This window comes from Perognathus longimembris, chromosome 15, assembly GCF_023159225.1.
Source record: "Perognathus longimembris pacificus isolate PPM17 chromosome 15, ASM2315922v1, whole genome shotgun sequence".
Classification (NCBI taxonomy): Eukaryota; Metazoa; Chordata; class Mammalia; order Rodentia; family Heteromyidae; genus Perognathus; species Perognathus longimembris.
The window spans coordinates 6,737,248-6,763,140 of record NC_063175.1 but is presented as its reverse complement, the minus strand read 5'-3'; the positions used below and the strand labels follow the sequence as shown (position 1 = coordinate 6,763,140).

The 25,893-nt window shown below is 40.5% G+C and overlaps 1 protein-coding gene across 6 annotated transcripts in view; it reads right to left on the bottom strand.

Annotated features, from left to right (window-relative positions):
• The window catches only part of Arhgap28 (Rho GTPase activating protein 28), a 159,306-nt gene that overhangs the window by 31,545 nt on the left and 101,868 nt on the right, over nucleotides 1–25,893 (bottom strand). For all 6 annotated transcript variants that reach the window (XM_048363583.1, XM_048363587.1, XM_048363588.1 and 3 more), the window contains 4 exons: nucleotides 24,553–24,770; nucleotides 14,588–14,683; nucleotides 7,655–7,744; nucleotides 1,443–1,527 (listed from right to left, as the gene is read on the bottom strand). In XM_048363583.1, coding sequence (XP_048219540.1) covers nucleotides 1,443–1,527; nucleotides 7,655–7,744; nucleotides 14,588–14,683; nucleotides 24,553–24,770 — 489 coding nt within the window. The remainder of the gene's footprint in view (nucleotides 1–1,442; nucleotides 1,528–7,654; nucleotides 7,745–14,587; nucleotides 14,684–24,552; nucleotides 24,771–25,893) is intronic.

The following is a 25,893-nucleotide window of genomic DNA, read 5'->3' as shown; positions in this document are numbered from 1 at the left end:
AATATTTTCTTCTTAAGATTTGTATAAATTTGGTATGAACTTCACTGCTATGTTTGTGCAGGCAGTTCTGTGATTTGATCCTGGCTAGCTGACCTTGTTGACGCACATTAAGAAAAGGCTGACTGTGTGATAAGGAATGCCCCAGAGAAGTGGTTTTTTTCAAGCTAGCATGTGAATAAACAAAATATCCCTTGACTGAAACCAAGGGACTCAATACATCATGTGAGTAATCCTGAACTCTGATTTCTGACTGGTTTCGGCTTGTCATCTGTTTCATCACAGAGGACGAAAAGTTATTAAATTGCAATGTGAGTTCTTAAGAATCCAAGGACAAATTCTTTGGAAAGAAGTAATACACCACTGTCAATTCTCCAAACCTCTGACCACTGCTTGTAACTTCTATCTTTAAGGCATGATTTAAACTACATTCAATTGGGCAGCCAAAAAATTGTGAAATAATTTTTGGCAAATCCTTTTTATTTAATTTTTTACATTAATCTGATATCATCTTCATGGAGAGACAATTCACATGTCACACAATTTACAATTTTAAGTGTTCAAGTCATAATCAACTCCATTAACTCAGCTTCCTTGGTTTGTATGTGCATCATCAAAGATGGGCTCTGTTTCTACAAGGAGAGTGCATGAATTTCATGAAACTGCATGGCATCACAAAAACCCATCCTGAAGGGGTCTGCTTCCTTCAAGGATTTGAGGAGTGGCCCAGCGTGTACCAGAGTAGTAATTTAGGAACTGGAAATGGACACTTCTGTTCTCCCTGCGAGTACTGGGCAGATCCACGGGATCATGGAAGAGGCCTCAAGTCAGACATGGCCCAATTAATAAGCTCCTACATGATGTGATGGGACAGAAGAAAACATGACACTCATTCCATTGGGCTGGATTCCTTTGTTCTAGTGTGCCAGAAGGTGTGTCTGGAGGTGCATGGGAAAAATGAACATTAGAAGCAACAGAATCATAATGAGGAGAAAAATCATACTTACATTTTGCTTTTAGAAAATTCACTACTGGGAGGAGAGAGGATAGGAAGAGGTTGACTGATGGCCACTACAGTACAATGTTTTGCGTATCAGTTTAAAAATAGGTGCATTAAAAGTAAATAATACAGCTGGTCAATGGTGTCTCACACCTGTAACCGAGCTAGTTAGGAGGCTGAGATTTAAGGTTAAGGTTCAAAGCCAGTCCAAGCAGGAAAATCTATGAGAATCTTATTTCTAATTAACCACCAAAGAGCCAGAAGTAGAGCTGTGGCTTAAGTGGCAGAGTATTAGCTTTGAGCAAAAAAAGTTCAGAGATAGTATTTAGGCCCTGAGTTTGAGCCCTGGAAATAAACAAACAAATGAAATCACTGCTAAGTATACCAGGTGCCAGAGTCAAAGTGAGAAGGTCTAGTTTAAACTCAGTGGAGTCAAGTTACTCACTGTGCAGTTCATTCGAAACTGACTGCCCAGGGTCTGAAGATCCATTGGAATGAACTGGGATATCAGGAATTGCCGTGAGTCTAGACTGCCAAGCAATAGAAGACAAACACAGAACATGTCACCATAAATACAAACTACCCTTGATTCAATCTGATCTCTGTTCCTCAGTCAACAAGAATCCTTTTCACAATTTTTTTCTTGATTTCATAAATAGCCTGCATTGGTTTCTTTTCAATACTACTTCATCTTCTTAGCTCTTACATGTTTGCTGCTTATACTTTTGCTAAGGCTTAGAAATTACAATGTCTTATGTTCTATGTTTTGTCTTAATGTTATATTTATACACTAATATCACTGCAAACTACAGAGCTAATCAACAAAAACTTCAATATTTCTTCTACCTAAGTTCTAAGTTTCTATTCTTTTTTTTTCTTTATTGTCAAAGTGAAGTACAGAGGGGTTACAGTTTCATATGTAAGGCTGTGAGTATATTTCTTGTTCAACTTATTACTTCCTCCCTCATTCCCTCACTTCCCCCAATGAGTTGTACAGTTGTTTACACCAAATGGTTTTGTAAGTATTGCTTTTGGAATGGTCTGTCTTTTTATCCTTTGTCTCTCGATTTTGGTATACCCTTTCCCTTCCCTAGTTCTAATACACATATATTCCGTTTCTATTCTTAAGCCAAATAAACCAGCACTTTCTTCACTGAAAGCTAAACCAGCACTTTCTACATTGAAAGCCTGCAGTTCTATCAGAAGTTGAGTCTCCTGTCTTTGTAGAGATCTGTCCAATGAGTTATTGTTCATGTCTGGTAAGTAAAAAACTTACCTAGAAATTCTTCAAATAATTTTACATGTAAATTCTATAAAATTTATTTGGGGAACAAAAGTGATACAGGGTTTCCATAGGTAGCTCAGACTGGCCTTGAATTCATGTCTCTCCTGTCTCAAGACTCCCAAGTGCAGAGTTAAACAGGCATGTACCATCACAGTTGGCTGTAAATCCTATACATTTTCATGTGAAAGTTATTATCTGTGAATATGTGTGGCTGTGAAAATGTGCTATTCCACCAGAATTCTTTTCAACACTATTCACACATAAAATTCTATTCTTTTTCCCTCAAAGCATGATGTTGTTTCTTTTACTCTCATTTATGTAGCAATAACTGAACATCTGCTTCATAAAAGATCCATTATCATGTGCTACACATCGCAGAAGATAGTCTCAAATTCTAAGCCTTATGATCTCTTTTTTGTAAATTTATACTTTATTTAACAGAAAATGACATTTTTAATTGTGGAAATAGCACATAAATGAATGGTCAATTAAGAACACACAGATGCCAATATACTGGACTTGGTAGAAGAAAAGACAATAGTCCTAGACCTTTTATGCTCATTTCTGATAGAGTTAAGGGTTATCCATTGCTATAGTTTGGATCTGGAATTTCCCACAAAGGTACATGTGTTGGTTCTCACCTTAGCATTGCGGGGAAGTGGTAGGACCTTTAGGAGGAGGGGCCTAACAGGAAGCCTTAGGCCATTGGGGTGTGTCCGTTCCACAATGAGGATGCTGGAATGCTGAGCTGAGGCAAGTAGCTTCTTCTGCCACATACTAACACCACAGGATGCTGCCTTACCACAGGCCCCAAAGCAACAGGGCCAACTGACCAAGGTTTCAACCTTCAGAAGGGTGAGCCCAAAGAAACCTTTTCTCGTTGTCATTTGACTACCACAGGATTTTGTTATAGTCATGGGAATCTGATAAACATTTCTATATATTAAAATTCTCTAAAAGGTGTAGACAAGTTTTCAGTGGTTTCCTTAAGTTTTTCAACAAAGAAATGCTTTGTCAGACTCTGAAATAAAAACTCACCTACGGGAAAGATGGTGCCATTGAAAATTGATAGGCTTAATTTATTTATAATTTCAGGTTGAAGACTTGGGATAGTTTGAGCTGCTGAATGTCAATTGCTTAATCCTCAAAGTAGGAAAGTGTCCATCTGCTCAATTGGTGTAGCTGGCCTCTAGTCATCCTGTTGTACTCAATGAGTATCTGTTCTTTGTAATATAAATTACTTTGGGACAGAGATTTCAGACATAATCCCTATTCTTGAGCTACTTACAGTGAGAACAGAATAACTTTTATGGAACATTATTAAAAGACAAGTAAGGCACTGTTAAGAGCTTATTTCTCTATTATGAACTGTATTATTGGAAAACGATGGGAGAGGTACAAGAAGCCACCCAGAAGATTTTTACAGATAAAGAGAACTTCAGTTGGACCTTGAGATCAATAAAAGGTGCTTACAAAGGCAGAGGATATAGGCAAAAACATTCCGACAAAAAATGGAAGTATACATTTCAGGAACAGGCACAGCTGAACTGTTACAAAGAATTGTAGAGAGATAAACGTTTTAGTAGCTGAGTCAGAGAATAAGAAAAATTGAAAAATGACTTAATAAAGAGCAAGGATCAGATTGTAATTATGGAAGGGGCTGAAGGACACATAGCGACACTGAGACTTAGAACTGTAAGTGATAAAACAACAACAACAACAACAACAAAACCCAAAAGGAGTCTCCCCTGTTACAGCAGGAAATCACCTGGTGGAAGTAAAGAAGGAAGAGCAGCCTGTCCACAAACAGCCCTTGATTTTCAAAATGGGTTGAGACAAGACATGGACAGACATCCCTCAGTATACTGTAATCCCAGGGAGTATCAAATACTTTCTATAAAATGGTGGTGGAGTTTCATGTCACTGACACACATCCTCCTGTATGCTTTAAGTCTTACATGACTTAAAGACAACTTATATAGAGAATGCAATGCAAGTACTTTGTAAACTGATGTTACACTATGTTGCTTATAGAATAATTAGAAGGATAAAAATGGCTGTACATGTTCAGGAAAGATGCGATTTAAAAATATTTTTGATTTGTAGTTGGTGAGTGAACATCTGAATCCATTCACATTAATGGATTCTGTATAACCATTTGATAAATTCACCCTCTCTTCTACACTAAAACAATTATGGAGAGAATAAACACTCCATTGTATGATGAAAGAGGAGAAGGAAAGTCCTAATGAGATTTTTCCAAGTAGTAGGCATAGCCTTTTCTGAAGTTCATCAGGAAGAAACCATTTCTCTGAAAAGAAAAGGATAACTTAAAAAGCCAGTATTGGTAGATCACACCTGTAATTCTAGCTACTCAGGAGGCTGACATCCAGAGGACTGTAGTTTAAGGTCAGACTCCATCTCCAAAATAACCAACAAAACCCTAGCTGTAAATGTGGCTCAAGTTGTAGAGTGCCAACTGTATGTAAACAAACTAAACAAACACAAACCTCAAGTCCCTCAAAGGGAAAACTTTGATGCAGAAGTTAGCCTGCCAATTTCAGAAAGAAACCTTAGATCTATGACTATATGGTGCTTCACTTACCACCAAGGCATTACTTGAGAATTTTCTCAATTTTTAATCTAGAAAGGATCAAAGATTGGGAAAAAGGCACTGGTTCATATCGGCGTTATGCTTTTAGAAAAGGAAAGTCATATTACCTATGTCATCTCACTCTACAACATGAATTCCAAAAGGGAACATTGCTAAGATCCCTAAAATCTTACAGACAGCTGAGTCTTGGCCCCATAAAACTATGTCAGTTTTCACTGGGAATTCATTCTATGGAATAGTTTGACCTTTATAGGTGCCATGGCCAAGATCCTGTAGCCTGTAACATACTTCATTGAATTACTAGAAACAACACCAACTCAAGAGACTGGAAAGCACACTGGGCTGCCAGGAGCATTGTGAACATCAGACTCACACTGTAGTAACTTCATGGCAAGAAGTTCTACAGCACTTTGAGTAACAGTCCAGTAAGGGTTAAGTCAGCACCTACCAACTAAGCATTTCTTATAAGATTTCTACTAAAAGATCATCTGAGTAACATTCCAAAAGAAGTCAAGCTGAAGACTAGTCCAAGCGAGACATTTTTCACGCCAATACTGCCTTATTTATGTGATATTGGCATCCAGTTTGTTTTTAGAGAAACAAAACCAAAAAAGATGGACAGTTCCATCTGTAACTACCTAGAGGTTCCCCATAAAATCATTTTCTTTCACATCTTCCAACTTTCAAGAATCTTTTTGTAAACAGTATGTGCTCAATAAGGACATGCTTAATGAGTGAATGAGCCAATGAAGTGAAAAACTAGCATCAAAGAACAAGGAAATAGAATCATAAGTAGCATCTGTTTCTTTTTTTTGGGGGGGTAGGGGCTGCTGTTTGGGGGTTTGAATTTAGGTCCTTGGGCTTGCTAGGTAGATGCTCTACAACTTGAACCATACTCTAAGCCTTGCACGAGTCTTATCAGAAATAAAACTGTGGTCACAGAATGCTGTGGAAAAACTAAAAAACCAAGGCATGCCAAACATCCTCTTTAGCAACCAAATTATTCTACCATCCTGTGTGAAGTTCTGATTGCTGTGTCCTCATTGTTGGACTACAGAAGATACAGAAGTTGTTAAAGTCAGCTAGATGCAAATGAGGGGCCCACCACGTCATGAGCTTCTGTGTTAATTAGAGAGTACTGAAGAACCACAGGATCTGTAAGCGGCACTTTTTGTGTGTGCCAGGCCTCAGGATTGAACTCAGGGTCTGGGCACTGTCCCTGAGCTTTTTTTGCTTGAGGCTAGCTTTGTACCACTAGTGCCACCGTTCCATTTTTGCTTTTGTAATGGTTAATTGGAGATCAAAAGTCTCATGGACTTTTCTGTCCAGATGGGCTTTGGACTGGGATCCTCAGATCTCAGCCTCCTGAGTAGCTAGGATTATAAGGGCTGAGCCACTGGTGCCAGGCAGCAACACTCTTAGGTCTGTGGGAAGAATGGGTTGAGTTATCATATCAGAGATCCCTACAGTGGCTACTTCAGTAAAAACAGTGAGATGATGATAATGAATTTCTGTATGAAGGCATGGCTGTAACAAAGGAGAGGACTAGAAACATTCTACTATTCAAATTCCTTAGTAAGATACATGGGTTCCAGAGATGAGCATGATGAAACCGGATGGTGGGCCCAGTTAAGGCTGATGCATACAGGTAATTCTTGGGTGTATGAGAGCCACTGGCTGAGACAGGAAGTAGAGGATCCCAGGCAAATGTTAGGGCATGATTTCCCTGTTACTTGGGAATAGCACAGTTGTGGAAGCTGTATGGAAGGAAGGTTAACCCTTATTCTAGTAGTGACCGAAGTTTGTGAATTCAACCCTCTAAGAAGTGGTAGATTTGAGATGATCTCTAAAATAGAGACATTCTTACTCAGAGTCATTCCAACTCATCGTCTTAAATAGAAAAATGGCAATTGGATTTATAGTCATGGGGTCAGGCCCAGGGGTATCCTTCAGCCTGTACATAGTATATTGCAGAGTTCCGGATCGGTTATTCACCAGTAATAAGTGGTTAACATGTAGCAAAAGCTCAAAAATACGAATTCCATAACCAAAAGCCTAAAAACACAACAGAAAAGTTAATCTATACGTGGCTAACAGTGACACCTCAATGAGCAGAGGGGACAGCTAGGCTGTGTGGTGTGCGTGCAAATGCCAGCAATCCTGTTTCCCAAAGTTGGCAGTGATGGAGGAACTCCGGCGGCACAGTCATTTCCTGTGCCACCTCCACGTGGGCATCTGCTGTGGTAGAAACGGTCTGCTGTCAATTTCCACCAAAGAACCTCTGTGTCTTATCATAGGCTCAGAGACACTGGCAGTGGGCAAGGATTCCGACAAAGAAAAGTACACATTCTCTTACTCAAAGCTGTGAGGGAATTCATATGAGACAAAAAGTTTACGTGGGGGGGGGGCGTCCTGAGAAAGAAGGCAATAGTGGAAAGTCTTCAAAAGAGGGAAGGTTTTTTTTTTTTTTAATTGTCTTGTGGATAGAGGGACTTCTGAGTTGAGATGATGAAGTGAAATAGGCCCATCAAGCCTCTGATACTTTTCTCTTAGAACTCTGCCAAGGGGAGCAAAATTAACAAAGTCCTTCATACTTGATACAGGTAATCAACACCTGTTGATTTGTGGATACTCTTAAGTTTGTGGTTTGCTAACAGCTGCAAGGTGTTTGCTATCCTCATTCAAGCTTGCCTCTTTGTCTTGAAGAAGTCCTTTCATCTGATCTTCCTACCTCAGTTGCTGTCATGCAATGACTTACCCTAGAGTCACTGCTGGGATCTGCTAGACTCCCATCTTCATCCGGGGACCCGTCGGACACGGCAGTACTGTTGAGAGAAGCACCATCTGGCTAAATAGAAAAATAAAAGTACCATTCTTATTTCGGCAAATGCTTCTAAAGTGTTTGTGCACACCCACCTATGTATTGGTGTAGTGGTGTGTGAAGTTATGGCTGCTTGGCCACGGACAACTCCATCCAGCTATTATGTTTGGACCACAAATGACAGCCTAGAGCAGCTAGGCAGCTGTGCACAGAAGGATGACAACAAAGCAAAGGGTGGCAGGGTCAAGGTCAAATGCTAACAGGGTACCATGTAGCTGCTCTGTCAGACTTGGATCACTTACATTAAGCATCCCCATGTGAACCAAAACAATAGCTTTGCTTTTTAATTATAGAGAAGCCGAATGCAAAATTGACCCACATCGTCTCTCTACTACTAGTAGTAGTAAATTCTATGACTGTTTTTGAATTGAACATAATTTAGCTGCAGTGGCACCAAGTCATTTGTTTCATTCCTAAAGCTGGAACCGAAAGTTGTTGTTTTTGCTGTAGAATATAACTCTACTGAAGATCTGAATATTCTTTTCTTTACTGAAGGAATGTTAGTGCAAAGTTGAATATATCTGGCACTTAACAAAAACCATATAATATTTTGTCTTTTAAAAACTGTCATAATTCACTTCACATGACCATATGTTCTCAATTTTCTGTATAGAGCGAAATATTCCTTTATAAACTGAACAAAGAACTTTATAACGCAACAAATGAAGTGAAAATTAGCATAAGAGATTCAAATCAAGATAAAAACTAGCAATTATCTACCTCTTCTCACATCTCGTCATTACATATGGCAAAAACACACAACCAAAAAACCCAGGACTATGCAGAACTTATCCTTCCTTGCTTTATTTATTGTTCAGATAGTCTTGTATTCACTGGAGCCAGCCTTATATTACAATCCTGCTACTTATAGCCTCCTTTGTAGTTGGCAATAAAGGCACGTGCCACCACATTTGGCTCAAAATATTTTTAAGGATACAGATTTTAAGCAGTAATGGAAATCAGCAAAGAATTCTGTATCAGACAAACACATAGTAATTTCTAGAATGCAATCTAGGTAAAAAGGACTAAGTGCTTTGGGGGTGGGGGGACTCCTAGCACCAGCAGTGTCCAGGGGAGATGGTTATGATGAAAGGCATGGAAGAACGAACAAAAAAGAAAGCCAGGTTTGCCTGAGAGAGACAGAGCTCGTCACCTCTCATCAGTTTTGACTTTGGGGAGAGTGTGTACCACACCACCTACTCCTGGAACACACCTTAAGGTTAAGCACAATCTTCTCACTGCAAATATTTTGTCCTTTCAGAACACTTAATCTGCTTAGTTGCAGAGGAGATATGCAACAATTTTCTGTACTGAAGTTGTAAAATAGTAGAGTCCAGCTTTGGGGACCCAAAGGAGGACCCAAGGAGCCAGACCGACCTCTTGTGAGAATGCTGAAATCTGCCTCACGAACACCTGTTAAACTACGCTTCCTTGGTGGGGTCTTTGGTAGACCTAGCTTGCCCTCTGTAACAGATGCTAGTAGACAGGAGCTGGGTGCAGTGGTACTGTGAGCCTGGGCAGGAAGAATCTCCAGGATCATAGGCTCTTGGCCTAAAGCTCTCTGTCCACTGGAGGTGCAACCTCAGACAGTGGCTAACACCCAGGGGAGGTGGCAGTTACCAACCAGATGGTATACAGCTCAGGTATGTCACCTCTGTGGGCATGTCACTTAAGGTGCTACATCCCCAAAGATAATATGTTCTCCACATGAAATACTTAGATTTGGATTAAGTTATTGGGAAACACTAAACATTTATGTATCTAAGCTGCTACTGGAAATGCCAAGAAAATATTTACATGGTAGTGAGGTATTTGTCCATGTGGGCTCACCCACAAGACCAAGCTTTAGTGGACAACATTCTCTGAATAGGACAGGCAGGAAGATCTCTTCTTGTTTTTATTTCTGTGTGTGTGTGTGTGTGTGTGTGTGTGTGTGTGTGTGTGTGTATAAAATTATTCCTTGTTAAGGTTTGAGTGGTGAGTTTTCAGACTGTGTGTGGCGGTTGGTGTTTGCCAGCAATATGAATTTATGTGGCACCTGTACTCAAGATAAATGGGGATACGTACTTGTTACACATCTTGAATGTTTATAGCAGCGTTGCTCACAACAGCTCCAAGCTGGAAGCCATCTAAATGTCCATTACTATGTGTAGAGACATGCCAATCATAGAATATTTATACAGGTAGTATTATTAGTTATAACAAGACTAGATTACAAGCAACAAATAGCAAATAATGAAATCAACATTTCACTCTTGTCCTCAGAAAATCTTAGGAGACTAGTGCTTCTCTGAATCAAAATAATGGATATAAGCCAGGGAGAAAAAGCTGTTCTTAGGAAGTAAGAATGTGTTGCTGAAATGTGCACAAAGAATGAGGAAATCATGAGAAAGGGGGAAAAAAATCCTGCTAATTTAGAACATGAAGTTGAAAAATTCTGAAACAGAATAGAGCAATAGCATAACATGCAAGAAAATTTTGGAAATATTGAAATCTGATTCAAGTGAGGCAATAACCATCTAATATGTGCTGTAGAAGTTTGGAGTGCAAGAAATGGGAAAAAATTAATTGAAAACACAATAGAAGAAAATGTCAGGAAACTGAAGAAAAAGAAGTTCTAAGTTGGAAAGGACTTAAAATTTATAAAAATGCAAAAGATTGCTTGGAAGGTGAGTAAAAGATTATTTCTGATTACTTTTAGAGGACAGAGAGTCAAGCAATTAAAGTAAGAAAAGAAAAATGCCCCATCATGTCTTACTAAGGGTGCTACACTGAAAAGTAGGAGAAATTCTACTGTATAGGCTTTCTGGGAACACGGAGGTTTTGAATTTAAAAGTCAGGTCGCATATGTGTTGATTAGGTGCATCAGTGTGGTACACAAAGTTTGCTAATCAGTGCATTAGGACTGGTACAATGATTAAATCTACATACTAATGTTAATCCCCAAAAAAGGAAAAAATAAAAGGAGTCCATTTTAAAGTTCTCATCACATTATTTTGCAAACCAGCTTTCATTTGTCTGTCGTTACTTCCTTATTTTGTGATTAAAACAAACTCCTACTTGTTTAAGTATGGTTCCTTAGATTTTCTTTTATCGAAGGCAAACACAGATGTGACTGATGATTTTCAGCATATGGTGTGATTGTATTTTGCAATGAATTATGAATCAATAGCAAATGTAAGTATTTGATTTCCATGTAAGACACTGGAAACAAACTAGATTGATTGCTTTGCCTTCTCAATAAACTAACATCTTCACTGAATATTTTATGTGTCAATTCAACATAAGGAACATGTCTTCTTTTATCTATATTAGAAGTGATTTTTAGCCAAGTTTCCAATGATTGGAGATTGGATGATAAATATATTGTAAATGTCCACATCTAATGGCATTTGTGACTTAGCATCAAAGATTCACCACTATGAGTGCAAATTAGTACAACCACTTTGGAGGACAGTATGGAGGTTCCTCAAAAAGCTCAGCATAGACATACCCTATGACCCAGCCATACCACTCCTAGGCATCTATCCTGAACAACAGGTCTCAGGATATCATAAAGACATCTGCACATCCATGTTTATTGCTGCACAATTCACAATAGCCAAAATATGGAAACAACCCAGATGCCCCACTACAGATGAATGGATCCAAAAAAAATTTGGCAGCTATACACAATGGAATACTACATAGCGATTAGAAATGATAAAATATTGGTATTCACAGTGAAGTGGTCAGAACTTGAACAAATAATGTTGAGCGAGACAAGCCTAGAACACAGAGAACAAAGTGTCATGGCCTCCTTGATATATGACTGTTAGGGTGGGGGGGGTGGACAGTAGTTAAAGTTCTAGGTGAATTTCCTTTGGCATACCCTACATGGTTGCTGTATACAATTTTGGTACACTAGATATTGTATATATGCCTACCTGATCTAAGGAAGGGAAAGAAAAACGAGGTGTAAGATATCAAAAGATATCACTCAGTGCCTTATTACGTAACTGTACCCCTTTTGCACAACATCTTGTCAATAAAATTTAATTTAAAAAAAGGTTCACCACCACACATAATGAATGAACAGTTATCCACTCACTATAAATAACTGACTGCAAAATAAGCATCTAGGGCTTAATTTTAGATTTAACTTTAACCAGTTTACTAAAATAGAGTCAACATACATGTATGTATAATTAAACTGCAATATTTAATCTGATCTCCATTTCCCTGGATATTTTAATGATAATATTTAAAGAATATAAAGCACCCAATTTGATGAATTTTGATGAATTGTGACCAAAAAATATAAACCTATGGAATCCTTACCACAGTTGAGATAAGATAACACAAGTATGTAGGTCCTTTGTCTTCCCTCTTGCCCTTTTGAACTTCTCTGCCCTTCCTCTCCTTGGCTTCCCACATCACCCTAAATTAGTCCAGATTTTCTATAATTTAATATGAATATTTTTGGTCTGGCCTTTCACCTTGCATAATTGAGATCTGTCTGTGTTGTATATGTCAATAGTAGTTCACCACTTTTTAGGGAAATAGAACTCCCATGATGTGACATACCACTACACGCTGATATGTTTACCTACAGATGGACATTAGGGTTGTTTTCCATTTGGGAGTATTACAAGTAAAGCTGCTATTAACCTTTGCAAGCAATCTTTTCATGGGTAGGTACATTCTGTTTCAGTAGAATGGCTTAGATTTCATATTTTAAGCAGCTATCAAATTCTTTTTCAAAGTGTACGGGCCATTTTACATTCCTAATGTACAAAAGTTCAAGTTGCTCCAGATCCTTGGCACTGCTTGGTACGGTCAGTCTTTGTCATTTTAGTCATTCCACAGAGTCTTGGAAAGATCCCAACATGGCTTTATTTGCAATTCAGTAATTATTATATGAGAATATTTTCATGAGATTATTTGCCATCCATGTGTCTTTTTAGGATAGTATCTACTCAAGTCTTTTCCCATTTTAAAAGAAAAGGTGGAATAATTTTGACAATGGACAACTCAGGATATGATCAACAGAAAGAAAGAGGGTGAGAGAGGGGGAGGGAATTTGTTTTTAAAACATAGAGTCAGGTCAGGTGTGCTGGTTCATACCTGTTATCCTAGCTTAGGGTAGACAGCAATTGAGAGGATACCAATTCAAGGCCAGCCCAGGTAAACAGCTACAAAAATCCAACCAAAAATCTTAATCAATAAGCGGGGTGTTGTGATGCACAACTGTTGTCTCAGATACAAGAAAACAGTTAAAAGAAAGACTGTGGTCTAGTCTGACATAGGAAATTAATTTAAGGACCTATCCCCCCAAATAAAAAAAGCAAAAAGGGGCTGGGAATATGGCCTAGTGGTAAAGTGCTCGCCTCGTATACATGAAGCCCTGGGTTCGATTCCTCAGCACCACATATATAGAAAAAGCCGCAAGTGAAGCTGTGGCTCAAGTGGTAGAGTGCTAGTCTTGAGCAAAAAGAAGCCAGGGACAGTGCTCAGGTCTTGAGTCCATGCCCCAGGACTGGCAACAAAAACAAAACAAATAAAAAAAAAAGGGGCTGGCAGATGCTTAACAAAGTAGAGTGCCTGCCTAGCAAGTGTAAGACCCTGAGTTCAAACCCTAATACCACCACAAAATAACAGCAACAAAAAGATTTGTGTGGTAAGTTCAAAGAACTAAAGGATAGAAACTGCAGCAGGGAGCAGACTATAGGAGTGTGAGTAAGGGTTTATGTGTATTTTAACATGAAAAAAGGTTTCTGCACTACTTTTGTAGGAGTATAATCCAGGATAAAGCAAGAATGAAGCCAGCTTGCCCAGCCTAGCTAAAAGATACAATTATTGCCACAGCAATCCCACAAATGGTCAGAAACAGGTTCCAGAAATAATGCAGATTCTGTTCCAAATTCTAACTTTCTATCAAAACAGTATTGAGAACAAAAGAAAATACAGAAAAATGTATTTGCATTTATGATCTTTCTGGAAATGATGTAACAGAACTATCTCCTCCAAATGCCGAAGGGGGATGGTTGGGAGTGTCTGGGACTACATCTGTGATCAATCTATGGCAGCTCCCTCCAAAGTAAAAGGATCTTCACAGGACCACAGCAGGAAAGAGGGAACCTATTAGAATCTACCATGTCCCTTTTAATTTTTTTCTATCTGGGAAGATAATGGAAAAATAAAAAGGGGAAATAAATAAACTGTACTAAGAGAGAAAATACAGCTTAGAAAAGACAGCAAGTAGAAAGAGATGTGTGAGAGAATTCTGGGCAGGCCATACATAAAGCAACCTGCCCCTGCTGTGGAGACAGAGGCTGGAGTGCTGTCATTGGCCTGCCTGGCTCTGCTTCCTCTGTGGAGGTGGGGAGCAGGGGTGAGGATGGGAAGGGAGGGGGGAATTGGACACCTAGTCAGCAGTGAGCTCATGGAGCAGTGAAGCTCGCATACACTGCGGGAGAAACAGAACAGCTTCTATTCATTTTGAGATGTCCTCAGACCTCCTTCCATCATTTTCCTTCCTAAGAGACTGTGTTAATGGGGAAAAAAAAGTAAAAGAATATTCGATTTTTCAAAAGAGAAGCATAATCGGTTGAGATACTGTTTCTCTAGGATGTGTGGTCGTGTTGGAGCTTCCCCATTAAACTTGGGCTCATTTACTGCTGAATACTTTTCTTCCATATTGATTCAAGGTAGACAGATAGGTTGACAGCTGTGGGTGTCCATCCACTTCAATTGTGGCACATAACTGTTTGAAATAAATGGTTTCTTCCTGCATTCCCATCTCCAGTTAACCCTCCTTCCAGAACTTACCGTAGAACCTCTTGTTTTGGGAACTTCTTCTGGTAGCTCTTTTTCTTCCTCAGTGCCATCTAACTGAGTGGCATGGTTGTCACAAGAGTCACCTGGCTAATGAAAGAAATGAGAGGCTCCTAAGGGATTGTTTTTATTTGAATTAGGAAACAATGAACATATAACATTCAATTTTTCAAAAAAGAATCTCAAAATCATTGAGTTAGGCCTTAAAAGACCATCAATGATCTATCTTTTTAATTGCATTTTTAATTGTCAAAGTAATATACAGAGGGGTTACAGTTACATACGTTAGGCAGTGAGTACATTTCTCCTCAAACTTTTTACCTCCTCATCCGTTTTTCTCCCACCTTCCCCCCTCTCTGGCTCCCTCCCCACCTTCCCAACTTGTACAGTTGGTTTACAGCATATTGTCTTGTAAGTAGTATTGCTGTTGCATTGGTTCGCCTTTTACCCTCTGTCTCTCCATTTTGGCATTCTCCTTTCCTAGTTCTGATGAGTGTACATACAATAAATACCCAGTGTACCAAAGTCAGTTACAGTGACAAAGGGGTAAGATCTTTTTATGAAGATCTAACACTGCAAATGTGACTGTATATTCCTTTATGCACTACTAAGGTCTAAACATGTGTGTGCGTGTGTGTGTGTGTGTGCGCGCGCGCATATAGCTGTGTGGAGATTCACGTAGCTAATGGCCACCTACATTGATAGCAGTACTTAGCAATGTACCCGTAATCATGTTGATCCTTACAAATGTCATGCATTGCAAATGAACTGGTCTCAGAAGCAGACACTTTGAGTTGCTTGCCCAAAGCTCCTATTCTTTGCCTCTTTGACACACAAATGTCCCAGTTTGCTCCAAGATGCTGTGTGTCTTACTGAAAAGATCACCTGGGATCCTGTGAGGGTTGCATCTAATGAGGTCAATGGGGAATTATACTTGGTAAAGAGCCCAAGAAGCCTCAGAGTTTCTTGCCAAAATAGATGGACCCAGCACATCAATGCTTCTTCTAGGAAGATGTACCACCGGACCTAGTGCCTGTGGTGTTGGACGCCCAATAGTATTAAATGCTCACCCCATATGCTAAGGGGAACAAAATGGAAAGATGAGAAAGCTGGTTGAGCCACACCAGAGCTGCCAAACTGCCTTGCCCTTCCTTGAGATTCCTATCTTATAAAAACTAAATCGCTAATATTCTAATGATACAGCTTATGGGAAAGTCTTACTTTTGTAAAACAGACTTTATGAATGTATTTTCTTTTTCTTTTCTTTTTTTTTTTTTTTGCCAGTCCTGGGCCTTGCACTCAGGGCCTGAGCACTGTCCCTGGCTTCTTCTCGCTCAAGGCTAGCACTCTGCCGCTTGAGCCACAGCACCGCTTCTGGCGGTTTTCTGTATATGTGGTGCTGGGGAATCGAACCTAGGGCCTCGTGTATCCGAGGCAGGCACTCTTGCCACTAGGCCATATCCCCAGCCCATGAATGTATTTTCAATAGTTTTTGAGGTCATAACAAGAACAGACAGTTTTCTTTTTGATTAGGAAATTGAAAGTACATAATATTAATGACTTCATTAATATACAGTGTGGAACAAAACATTTCATTCCCATTCACAGAATATATGCAAAGCTCTGTTATTTATATGTAGAAACTATGTTTGGAGATTATGATGAACTGTACTTCAGGCCATGTGCAAAGGCTCTAAAATTGAGCAGCTTTGATCTTAAAGGCATCATCCCAAATAATGTGCAAATATTATATGCCATCATTGAAGCAGCTTCTGAGAAAGTAAACATACTGGGCGCTACTAAAGTCATATGCTCTTAGAAATGATTATATTTCATCTTGTTTCTCTATATTTTCTCCATATATTCTCTACATTTTCTCCATACATTCTATATATTTTCCCCAAAGTGTACATGCTATGTTCATAAGAAAACACATATCTGTTTTGAAGTGAAAAAGATGCTCAAGAGGCAGCACAAACAAACTCTGGGCAGGGTGGGAGAATGATTCAGTATCAAGAAAGCACATGCTATTGTGGTTATGGTTTTTGTTGTTTGTTTGTTTGTTTTTGCCAGTCCTGGGGCTTGGACTCAGGGCCAGAGCACTGTACCTGGCTTCTTTTTGCTCAAGGCTAGCACTCTGCCACTTGAGCCACAGCACCACTTCTGGTCTTTTCTATATATGTGGTGCTGTTGAATTGAACCCAGGGCTTCATGTATACGAGGCAAGCACTCTACCACTAGGCCATATTCCCAGCCCTGTTGTTGTTGTTTGTAAGAACAGATTCACCACTAGAACCAACAGTATTCTATCAACAGATCAGAGATTGTTAGAACAGATTCACCACTAGCACCAACAGTATTCTATCAACAGATCAGAGATTGTTAGAACGTACTAGAAATACATTTGGTAACTATAGAGACATTCTTGGCTTAAGAACAATATGTGAAAACACTGATGTCAAGGAAAGAAGCGATCCATAAAAAACAACAAATAAGCTCAAAGTGCAAAACAAAAAGGGCAACTGTGAGGATAATTCATTGTAGAAGTGTTTTCTCAACTGTGGGACAAGCCAGACCAGCTGTTGGCTACCATGATTCTGCACACCAGGGATCAGATACGTGTGAGCCAAGAGAGGCACTCGGTAGGGTAAGCTACCCGGGCAGATTTCCAGGACGGTGATGTAGGCTGGAGACCAGCACAGACTTCAGTATCAGGTCACTCTGGACCTCCACAAAACGTCAGACATGAGTGGGAAACAAACGAGGTCCTTCCTTTTGGAACGAAAGGTGAGTGCTTGTCCTGTGGTCAGTGAGTATCAGACTGCTCAGCATGCTCAGCAGCAGTGTTAGGAGGTGGGCCTTTAAGAGGGCACAAGGACGCTAGGGTCTGCACTTAGGAACAGATTAATGGTGCAATCTTGGGAGGGGGCTTGCTATTTTGAGAGTGAATTCCTTATCAAAGGATGAATTTGTTCTTCCCCTTTCTCCCTTTCCCTTCCCCGTTTCTTCTTTTTTTCCTGTCTCACTCCTTTCCCCCTTCTACCATGGGGTGATACAGTATGGAACCCCTCATCAGATGCTGGTCCACTCCCTCAGTTTTGGACACCCTAGACTCTAGAAGTATAAGAAATGAATCTCTCTTCTTTGTGCAGTTCCCGGTCTGTGGCCTTCCTTTATAGCAGTGCAAAGTAGATTAAGTGTGTGCACTCCTGAACGTGTACTATAACTGACATTCACACACTGCAAATACGAGCCTTACACAGGACCCAAAGTCAATATTTCCATTTTCTTTGGAGAAAATGATAGCAGACAAACACAGCAACAACATATTTTAAGTCATTTGCTTGTTAAGTATAATTCAATTGTTGAACAAATATTTTAAATGTAGTGATATACATTCAAGTCAAAACACAATTGAGAAGATAGGAAAAAAGAAAGCTTATAATAATTTAGTAATTTCAGAGAGACTATTGTAACTATAAATCAGAAAATGTAACCAAGAGAAGAGAAATCAGTAAAAAAAAAAATAAGAAAAAATATGACTGGCTGAATTAAAAAATTAGTAAGGGCTAAATTATAACCACTCAAGATAAAAATTAGAATGATGCAGACGAGGTAAGACAAGCAGAAAAAAAGACATGACAATTATAAGAAACTAGATAAGAAATATGAAAGCAATCCAAACAATGAAAGATACTTATTTATAATAAAGTAAATGAGCTAGGCTCTAGTGGCTCATACCAGTAGTCCCAGCTCCTTAGGAGGCCAAGATGGAAAATGAAGGTTCCAAGGAAGTCTAGGAAGAAAATCCACTGGATTCTACCTCAAAGAAAGGGTAAGTGAATGAGTGTAGTAGTGTGCACTTATCATCCCAATGATGACAGGAAGTGGAAAATCACCATCTAGGCACAAGCCCAAACAAAAAGCAAGACCTTATTTCAAACTAACCAGTGTAAAAGAGGGCTGGGGCATGGCTCAGTGCCTAGCTGCCTAGCAAGTATGAGGCCCTGAGTTCAACTCCAGTACCATCAGGAAGAAGTAAAGTAGTATTTACAAACTTCTGAAGGAAGCAGCTTTTGCACCTAGTATTTTCATACTCAGTAATTTATAACTTATGGTTTTTGAGTATAAAAATTTAATTATCAAGACTTTTTTGCAGACAGGCGTTTCATAATATATGTGATTATGTAGGATGATTATTGCACCATTTTTATACTAGCCTGTGAGGAAGAACTGCACAGACTTGCAATAAAGCATCTTGGGATCTCTTGGCATGAAAGTAAGGCGTGTTCACCAGAAACCAGGTGTGGAGTTCAGAATTTGGATCTTTTTCTTTTTCTTGGCCAGTCCTAGGCCATGAACTCAGGGCCTGAGCACTGTCCCTGGCTTCTTTTTGCTCAAGGCTAGTACTCTGCCACTTGAGCCACAGCGCCACTTCTGGCCATTTTCTGTATATGTGGTGCTGGGGAATCGAACCCAGGGCCTCATGTATATGAGGCAGGCACTCTTGCCACTAGGCCATATCCCCAGCCCAGAATTTGGATCTTTTTCTGAGCTACCTGTATATGATCATGCAGATCCTCACAAAACCACAACCACGAGGTTTCTGGGGGAAAGAATGGCCAATCTACAGCTTGCTGTTGCTAAACTGGGGTATTCAGTAGGTTAGAGATCTACTGGGTTTGTTGTTGTTGTTGTTGTTTTCTGGTCTTGAGGCTTGAACTCAGGGCCTAGGAACTGTCCCTGAGCTCCTTTTGCTCAAGGCTAGTTTATGTATATATATATATATATTTTTTTTTAATTATCAAACTGAATTACAGAGAGGTTACAGTTTCATACATTAGGCATTGGATACATTTCGTGTACTGTTTGTTACCTAGTCCCTCATTCCCCCCTCCCTCCTCCCTCTTTCCCTTCCCCCTCCCCCCCATGAGTTGCTGCTCAAGGCTAGTTAGTGTTCTATCCCTCAAGCCACAGCATCACAGCCTGCTTTTTCTGAGTGGTTTATTGGAGCTAAGAGTCTCATGGACTTTCCTGCCTGGGCTGGCTTTGAACTGCAATCCTCAGATCTCAGCCTTGTGAATAGATAGGATTACAGGCATGAGCTACCACTACCCAGCTCTACAGTGTATTTTTGACTTAACAATTTCAAATTTGTTATGATGGGTTTATGAGACACAATGTTATTATTTACTGCCTTTACATCTGGTAAACTTGGGAGCTCTCTTCTTCACACTGCTGCCATGGGTCAGGTAGGAGGCAAGCAACCCACCTCATCCAGGGGGCAAGACCCAGTTCTTGCTTACCCCTGAGGAACAGCTTTCTGTTCCCACTGCCTGTGGGATTCTTCAGTCAAGCCAAGCACACCCTTCTTTGGGAACCAGGCCCCTTCCCACCTGATACAGCATAGCTTACACCTCCTGCTGTTCCTTCTGTCCCAGGCACACCTTCATTCATGTATAGGTAAGGCAGGCAGTGTCTCCTTCCCCAGACGGACAGTGGGACTAACTGCTCTTAGTCCCACTTGTCCAGCTCCGAGTGTTGTGCCCTCATTTGTCCTCATAACCCTGGGGCGGGAAGAGCTTTGTCACCATAGGGGTAAAGAGGACGAAATCAAAATGGTAGGTAGAATTAGGCAGAGTAAAAGGCTCATAGAAACCTTTAATTCAGTGGGGCCTGGTGGTGATGCCTATAATCACAGCATGCAGGAGGCTGATGTGGGAGGATTGTGTGTTCAAGGCCAGCCTGGTCTGCAACATCATAAAACTTTGTGTCAAGAAAAAGAATTAAACCCATTATTTAGACATAAGTCAGTATCCATTCCGACTGCTCCATCCTCTGGCTGTTATCAGGGGAAAGGAGAGAGCTGAGAAGACTGAGCAGCATGGGGGTCAAGTAGCTGGCTGGGCACACACCCAGGGAAGAATCCAGAACCGGAAGCCACCCGCTGCCAACTTCATGGAAAATGCAAGACCTCTTAGAAGATGCAGTTGCCCCTCTTGGGAGACACAGAATGAGCGAAATGAGTAACAATGAGTGGAGGACATGAGCATAATGGGACCATGCACAGCTTCTGTGACCACCACCCCTCTCCCATCCTCAGACTCCCTTGGGCCACAGAAGCAGCCAGAACACACACAGGCCACACCCAAACCATTCAGCAAGTCCTGAAAGAAATGGAAAGCTAGCAGTGTAAGTACAGATACACTGCCTCATGTCAGACATAGAAAATAAATCCTAGAGAACAAATGTCATCACTACCTTCATCAACAATACATGGGTTATTCTTGTAATAGAAAAGATTCCCTCTCTGTCTCACAGGAAGTGGGAAGGAAAAAGGAGGAGGAAAGTCTCCTGTGGTGAATCCTCGGACACCATGGGTCTAACTGAAAAGCACTGATGACACACCCACATCCACCCACCGCCCCGCATGCACCAAGGGAGTGGGGCACCACTTTGTAAGGTGACTTGAGCCTCATACCAAGTGGAACAGACTGCAACATGAATTTATTTCTGAAAATAAATTCTTCTCCTGAAATAGCTGGACAGGTAGTTATGAATTAATATTCAAACTTGGTCCTAAAATGGACAAGGAGTCTGGATTCACTGTTCACATAAACTGACACATTGGCTTGAAATCTCTTTATACAACTATTTAAAGAGAACAAATAAAGAACTGGGCACTGGTGGTCCATGCCTGTAATCCTAGCTACTCAGGAGGCTGAGATCTGAGGCTCAAGATTTGAATCCTGTCAGGGTAAGAAAAGTCTATTTCAGGGCTGGGAATATGGCATAGTGGTAGAGTGCTTGCCTCACCTACGTGAAGCCCTAGGTTCTATTCCTCACCACCACATAAACACAAAAAGCCAGAAGTGGTGCTGTGGCTCAAGTGGTAGAGTGCTAGCCTTGAGCAAAAAGAAGCCAGGGACAAAAAGAAGCCCCAGGACTGGCACACACACACAAAAAAGGCTATCTCCATTCAACCACTAAAAGCCAGAAGTGGAGCTGTGGTTCAAGTAATACAGCACTAGCTTTGAGCAAACACACTAAGGAATAGTGCTCAAGCCCTGAGTTCAAGCCATACTAAACACACTAAGGAATAGTGCTCAAGCCCTGAGTTCAAGCCATAGTACTGGCACCCACACCCACAAAAAGATAATAAGATAAAATGAAATGGACAAGGTGGTATGCTGCAAATGTAGCTGAGGGATGAAGGTGTACTATGCCGAGCATGCGTGAGGCTCAGGGCTCAATCCTCAGCCCCTCAAAACAACCCTCCCTGCCAAAATACGCCACATGACTCTTAATGAAACTTGTCCACTCCACTACTTTCCCATGACATGACAAGGAACTCCATGATGTACTGAACCTTAAAATAGCCAATAGCCACTTCCCACAAGCTATTAACATAAAGTGCTAAAGTGTCATCTCCTGTGTAATGAAGTGGACGAAATCAACACTGAAAGATCCATGGAAGGCGCCATGAAGCTTCCCACAATGAGCGGGCCAGGGAACCAAAGCGGACCTATTGCCTCCCCTCGATTTTGACTTCTGGCCATAGCTACAGCTCATTTTTTGTGTTTTGGGGTGTTTTTGTTTGTGTTATAGAAAGTACTGGAAGAGCATGCAGTTATTTGTAGATTTAACTATTCATTCCTAAACTTAAAAGTGTCCTTTTTCTTCATTATTTCAAGGCAAATGGACCTTTCTTCCCTCCTCTCCTCTCTCAAGTTTTACACAATGCCTGAATTACTTTTTCTAACATTCAATTCAGCTCCTTTATCTGTTGATCATTTCTGCAGGATGCTGTTATCTTTTCTTTTTCTATGTATCCCTTACCCTATATAGGAAATACATAAAATCTTTTTTAAAGGCTAGGTTTATACGGCTGTCAACTTTTCTGACAAGAAGCAATCTGAATTTTTTAAGCTACATACACAATACTCAGCTTGTACTGACATCTCTCTGACTGTTCCCTTCCCTTTAGCAGCATAAAATCTCTTTACTTCCTGAAATACAGGGTCCTTCTTTTGTCTTTAATCACCCATTGCCTAAGACCCCATTCCCAATTCCCTCTGGAATGGGGGATATTGCAGAAAGATCTGAAAAAAAAAAAAGAACAGGAAAAGAAGATTGAGAAAGACCCCAGGACCATCCCCTTCCCTACACATGTACTGAGCTAGATGCTATGTCTACCTATGTGTTTCAAAGAAGTCAATGACTTCATTTCTTTTTATACTTAAGAGCTCCAATGAGCAAATGCCCACTCTGTCCCTTGAGGGAGGGTCAAATAAAAGAAGAGAGAAATCTATAAAGAAGACTCCTTATCTATTTTTCATGTTCCTACAAATCCAAAGTCTTAGGAAACCAGACGCACTGCTTGAAAACTAAAGATTCAAGAGAAGCCTACAGACTCATTCTATGTTACAGTGTCATCTACTTGGTCTGAAGTCGACGTCCATGTGGGAAACGAAGCGCAGAGGGAAAGTACTGAGGACTCTCACAAGATGATTCTATAGACAACTAAAAGCATGAGCCTGGGACTTTAAACCATCAGGACAAACCTTTTCTTTGATAGACATTTTGACCAGGATGCCAGCAGCTATGCCCTGGCCTCAACTGGTGGGAGCCATCTTTACTCAATGACAGCTGTAGAAAAATCCCACCACTCAGGAAGCCATAGGGTTGAACTAAGTTGAAAGTTCAATCAGCAAAGAACTCAAATGTGCTTACCTAAAAGTATATCATAATTGTGAAGATTCTAGAATTGGACTGTTCAGTACATAAGCTATATGCCTATAAGTGACTGTTTAAATTTAAATCAATCAAGGTTAAACGCAACTAAGAGTTCAGCTACTATCCGCAAGCCATATTTCAGTTGGTTCCTGGCACATGGGACTGGGGGCTACATCCTATTTTTACATTAGTACAAATTCAAAGTCTTAGCAAACCTGAAAAGGGTAGGTATGTATATTGGGACAGAAGGAAAATGGACCATTTTCTTCATGGTGTAAAGTTCTAAAGAGCAATTCTAGGATACTATTAACACAAATATAAAGGTTAATTAAGCATATGTGAACATCTGGGAACTATCTTTTATGATTACTATAGCTAAGAGACAAGATGACTACAATGTACAGTAACTCCAACTGGGGAACAATCTTCAACTGTTGATATCAGAGTGATTAAACAACTTGTCTGAAGCAGGAGATCAAATTTCCTTCTAGAAGCATACTAAACGTTTCCAAAGTTCCAAGCATCCTTTCTGTGTAGAACCTTACAGCAGACGGTGCTGAGAATGAGTTCAATCAGTACATGCTGAAGCACAGTGCAGTTACCACATGAAACATAGCAAGGATGCAATGAAGAGAAGAAGGAAGGAGTTGGAAGGCAGAACTAGCAATAAATCCAATGTAGGAATAGGAGAAATGACTTTCACTTATGAAAACTGATTACCATGAAACAGACAGGATCAGCTGGAACTTCAACCAGTCATTTCTCCTAAGACATGCCATGCTGCGTGTGTGTGTGTGTGTGTGTGTGTGTGTGATCCTCTCACCCATTTAAGTCATTTTGTTTTATTATGTTAATTTTGTGAACAAAAAGGCTACCCTACTTACCACCCCCTCATTTGAAACAACTCACCTGAACTTGCTTACAATCCTTAGGTTATTTCCCTGAGAATCCACGGAATTTCCATTTCTCCACTGCCAAAGAAATTACTCTCCAGCTTCAGAGCAGAAGGGAGTAAATACACTTTGGAGGAAGAATACTACCATGGGAGGTAAGGAATGATCACTTGAATTCGTTTATAAAATGTGTGTGCAGTATGCTTTTGTTTTCTCTGACAGCTAGGATGGAACCAGCCTGTTGTGATATTTTGTTTCCATCCCTGGTCCTGGCACACACACCCTCCATCCAAATCCAACTAAAACCTCTGTTGAGTTGTTCATACTTACAGGAGATTCACTGACTCCAAAGATGTCTCTGACGTCCCGCACAGTCTGCTTGTTCTTTTTCCTCATGGTTTGGGTATAGGTGTTGTATCTCTTCTTTACTGCAGCTGCTTGGGTTCGAGTCAAAGTTGAGAGCAGAGCTTTGCCATCTTCCTCTTCATCACCAGAGATCAGAGTTGACAGACCCACGTCTTGTAGCCACTCTGCTTCAAGTTCTCCTTCTGTGATATAAAATGGCCGAGAGAAGGATAAGACATTTCTATACAACTGGAGGTATGTGTGTGTCATACAGCAAGGGAGATCAGTCAACAATATGGGACTTACGCTGTGGTTATGAGAAAGGACTCCAAGAGTGAAAGAAAAAATCTAGATTCCAGTTTTAATAGGTTGAATTTGACAGTATCATCTAGTACAGCAAGGTTAACTGGGAAACTTGAAGAAGACATTTTCCCTGCCAGAGACTTAAATATAAGCCATTATGGATAACAATTTCAAAAACTGGTAAAATACGAATATCTAGACTAAAATCATAGCCCCAAAAGCATGGTTTAACAGAACACAAAGCATTTCTTTTTAAAGCAGGTCCAAACCCAGAGTGATTAACCCAGCTGAATAATTTTGGTTAAATGTTAAGGTATGTCTAGGCTTCGGTGTTCTCGCCAACAGTGATGTGAAGCAGTGTAGTGGTGTGAAGTCCTGTACTTTTTGGTTGCCCGGCAGTTACTCTGATTATGTTTTACTTTCCCTTATCAGAAGCAGGGCTCCAACACTGGACAGGTCCATTTCCCATGTCCTCCCAGGTCCTCAATGCATTGTCTATCTAGATATCTGCATTACACAACACTGTCTGTGGACAGCTAGTGCAACTTGATTCACTGACACTGACCTCCACCTACCAAGCATTCATCAGTGGCCATATCTCAACGATAACCTACTCCAAATCCGCCAAGTGGAGCTCCCCACAGGGAAACCTGCCTGGTTTCTTAGGCGCCAGCAAGGATTTCAGGCCTCGGGGACCACACTCCTTCTCTCTTGCTTTCCATCCACTGGTTCAGTATACAGGCCCTGGGTGGCTCCTGCCTTCTCTTTGTCCCTGCACAGCCCACTAGTCCCTTCTCTGTAGGATCTGCGAGGTGTACACTGCTTCTGTTATTTCATGAGTCTCCCTTGATCAACATATATGTGAATCTAATCTTTTTCCAAGCCCAAGCTCTCCTAGACAAAACTGTCTTGGTAGGGGCAAACTGGGCAAGGATGAGCTACAACAGCAGATGCCAGAATAAAGAAGTGTTCTGGCAGCAGGCCATCCACTCATGGCCTAGCCACTTAGCCATACCATCAAGT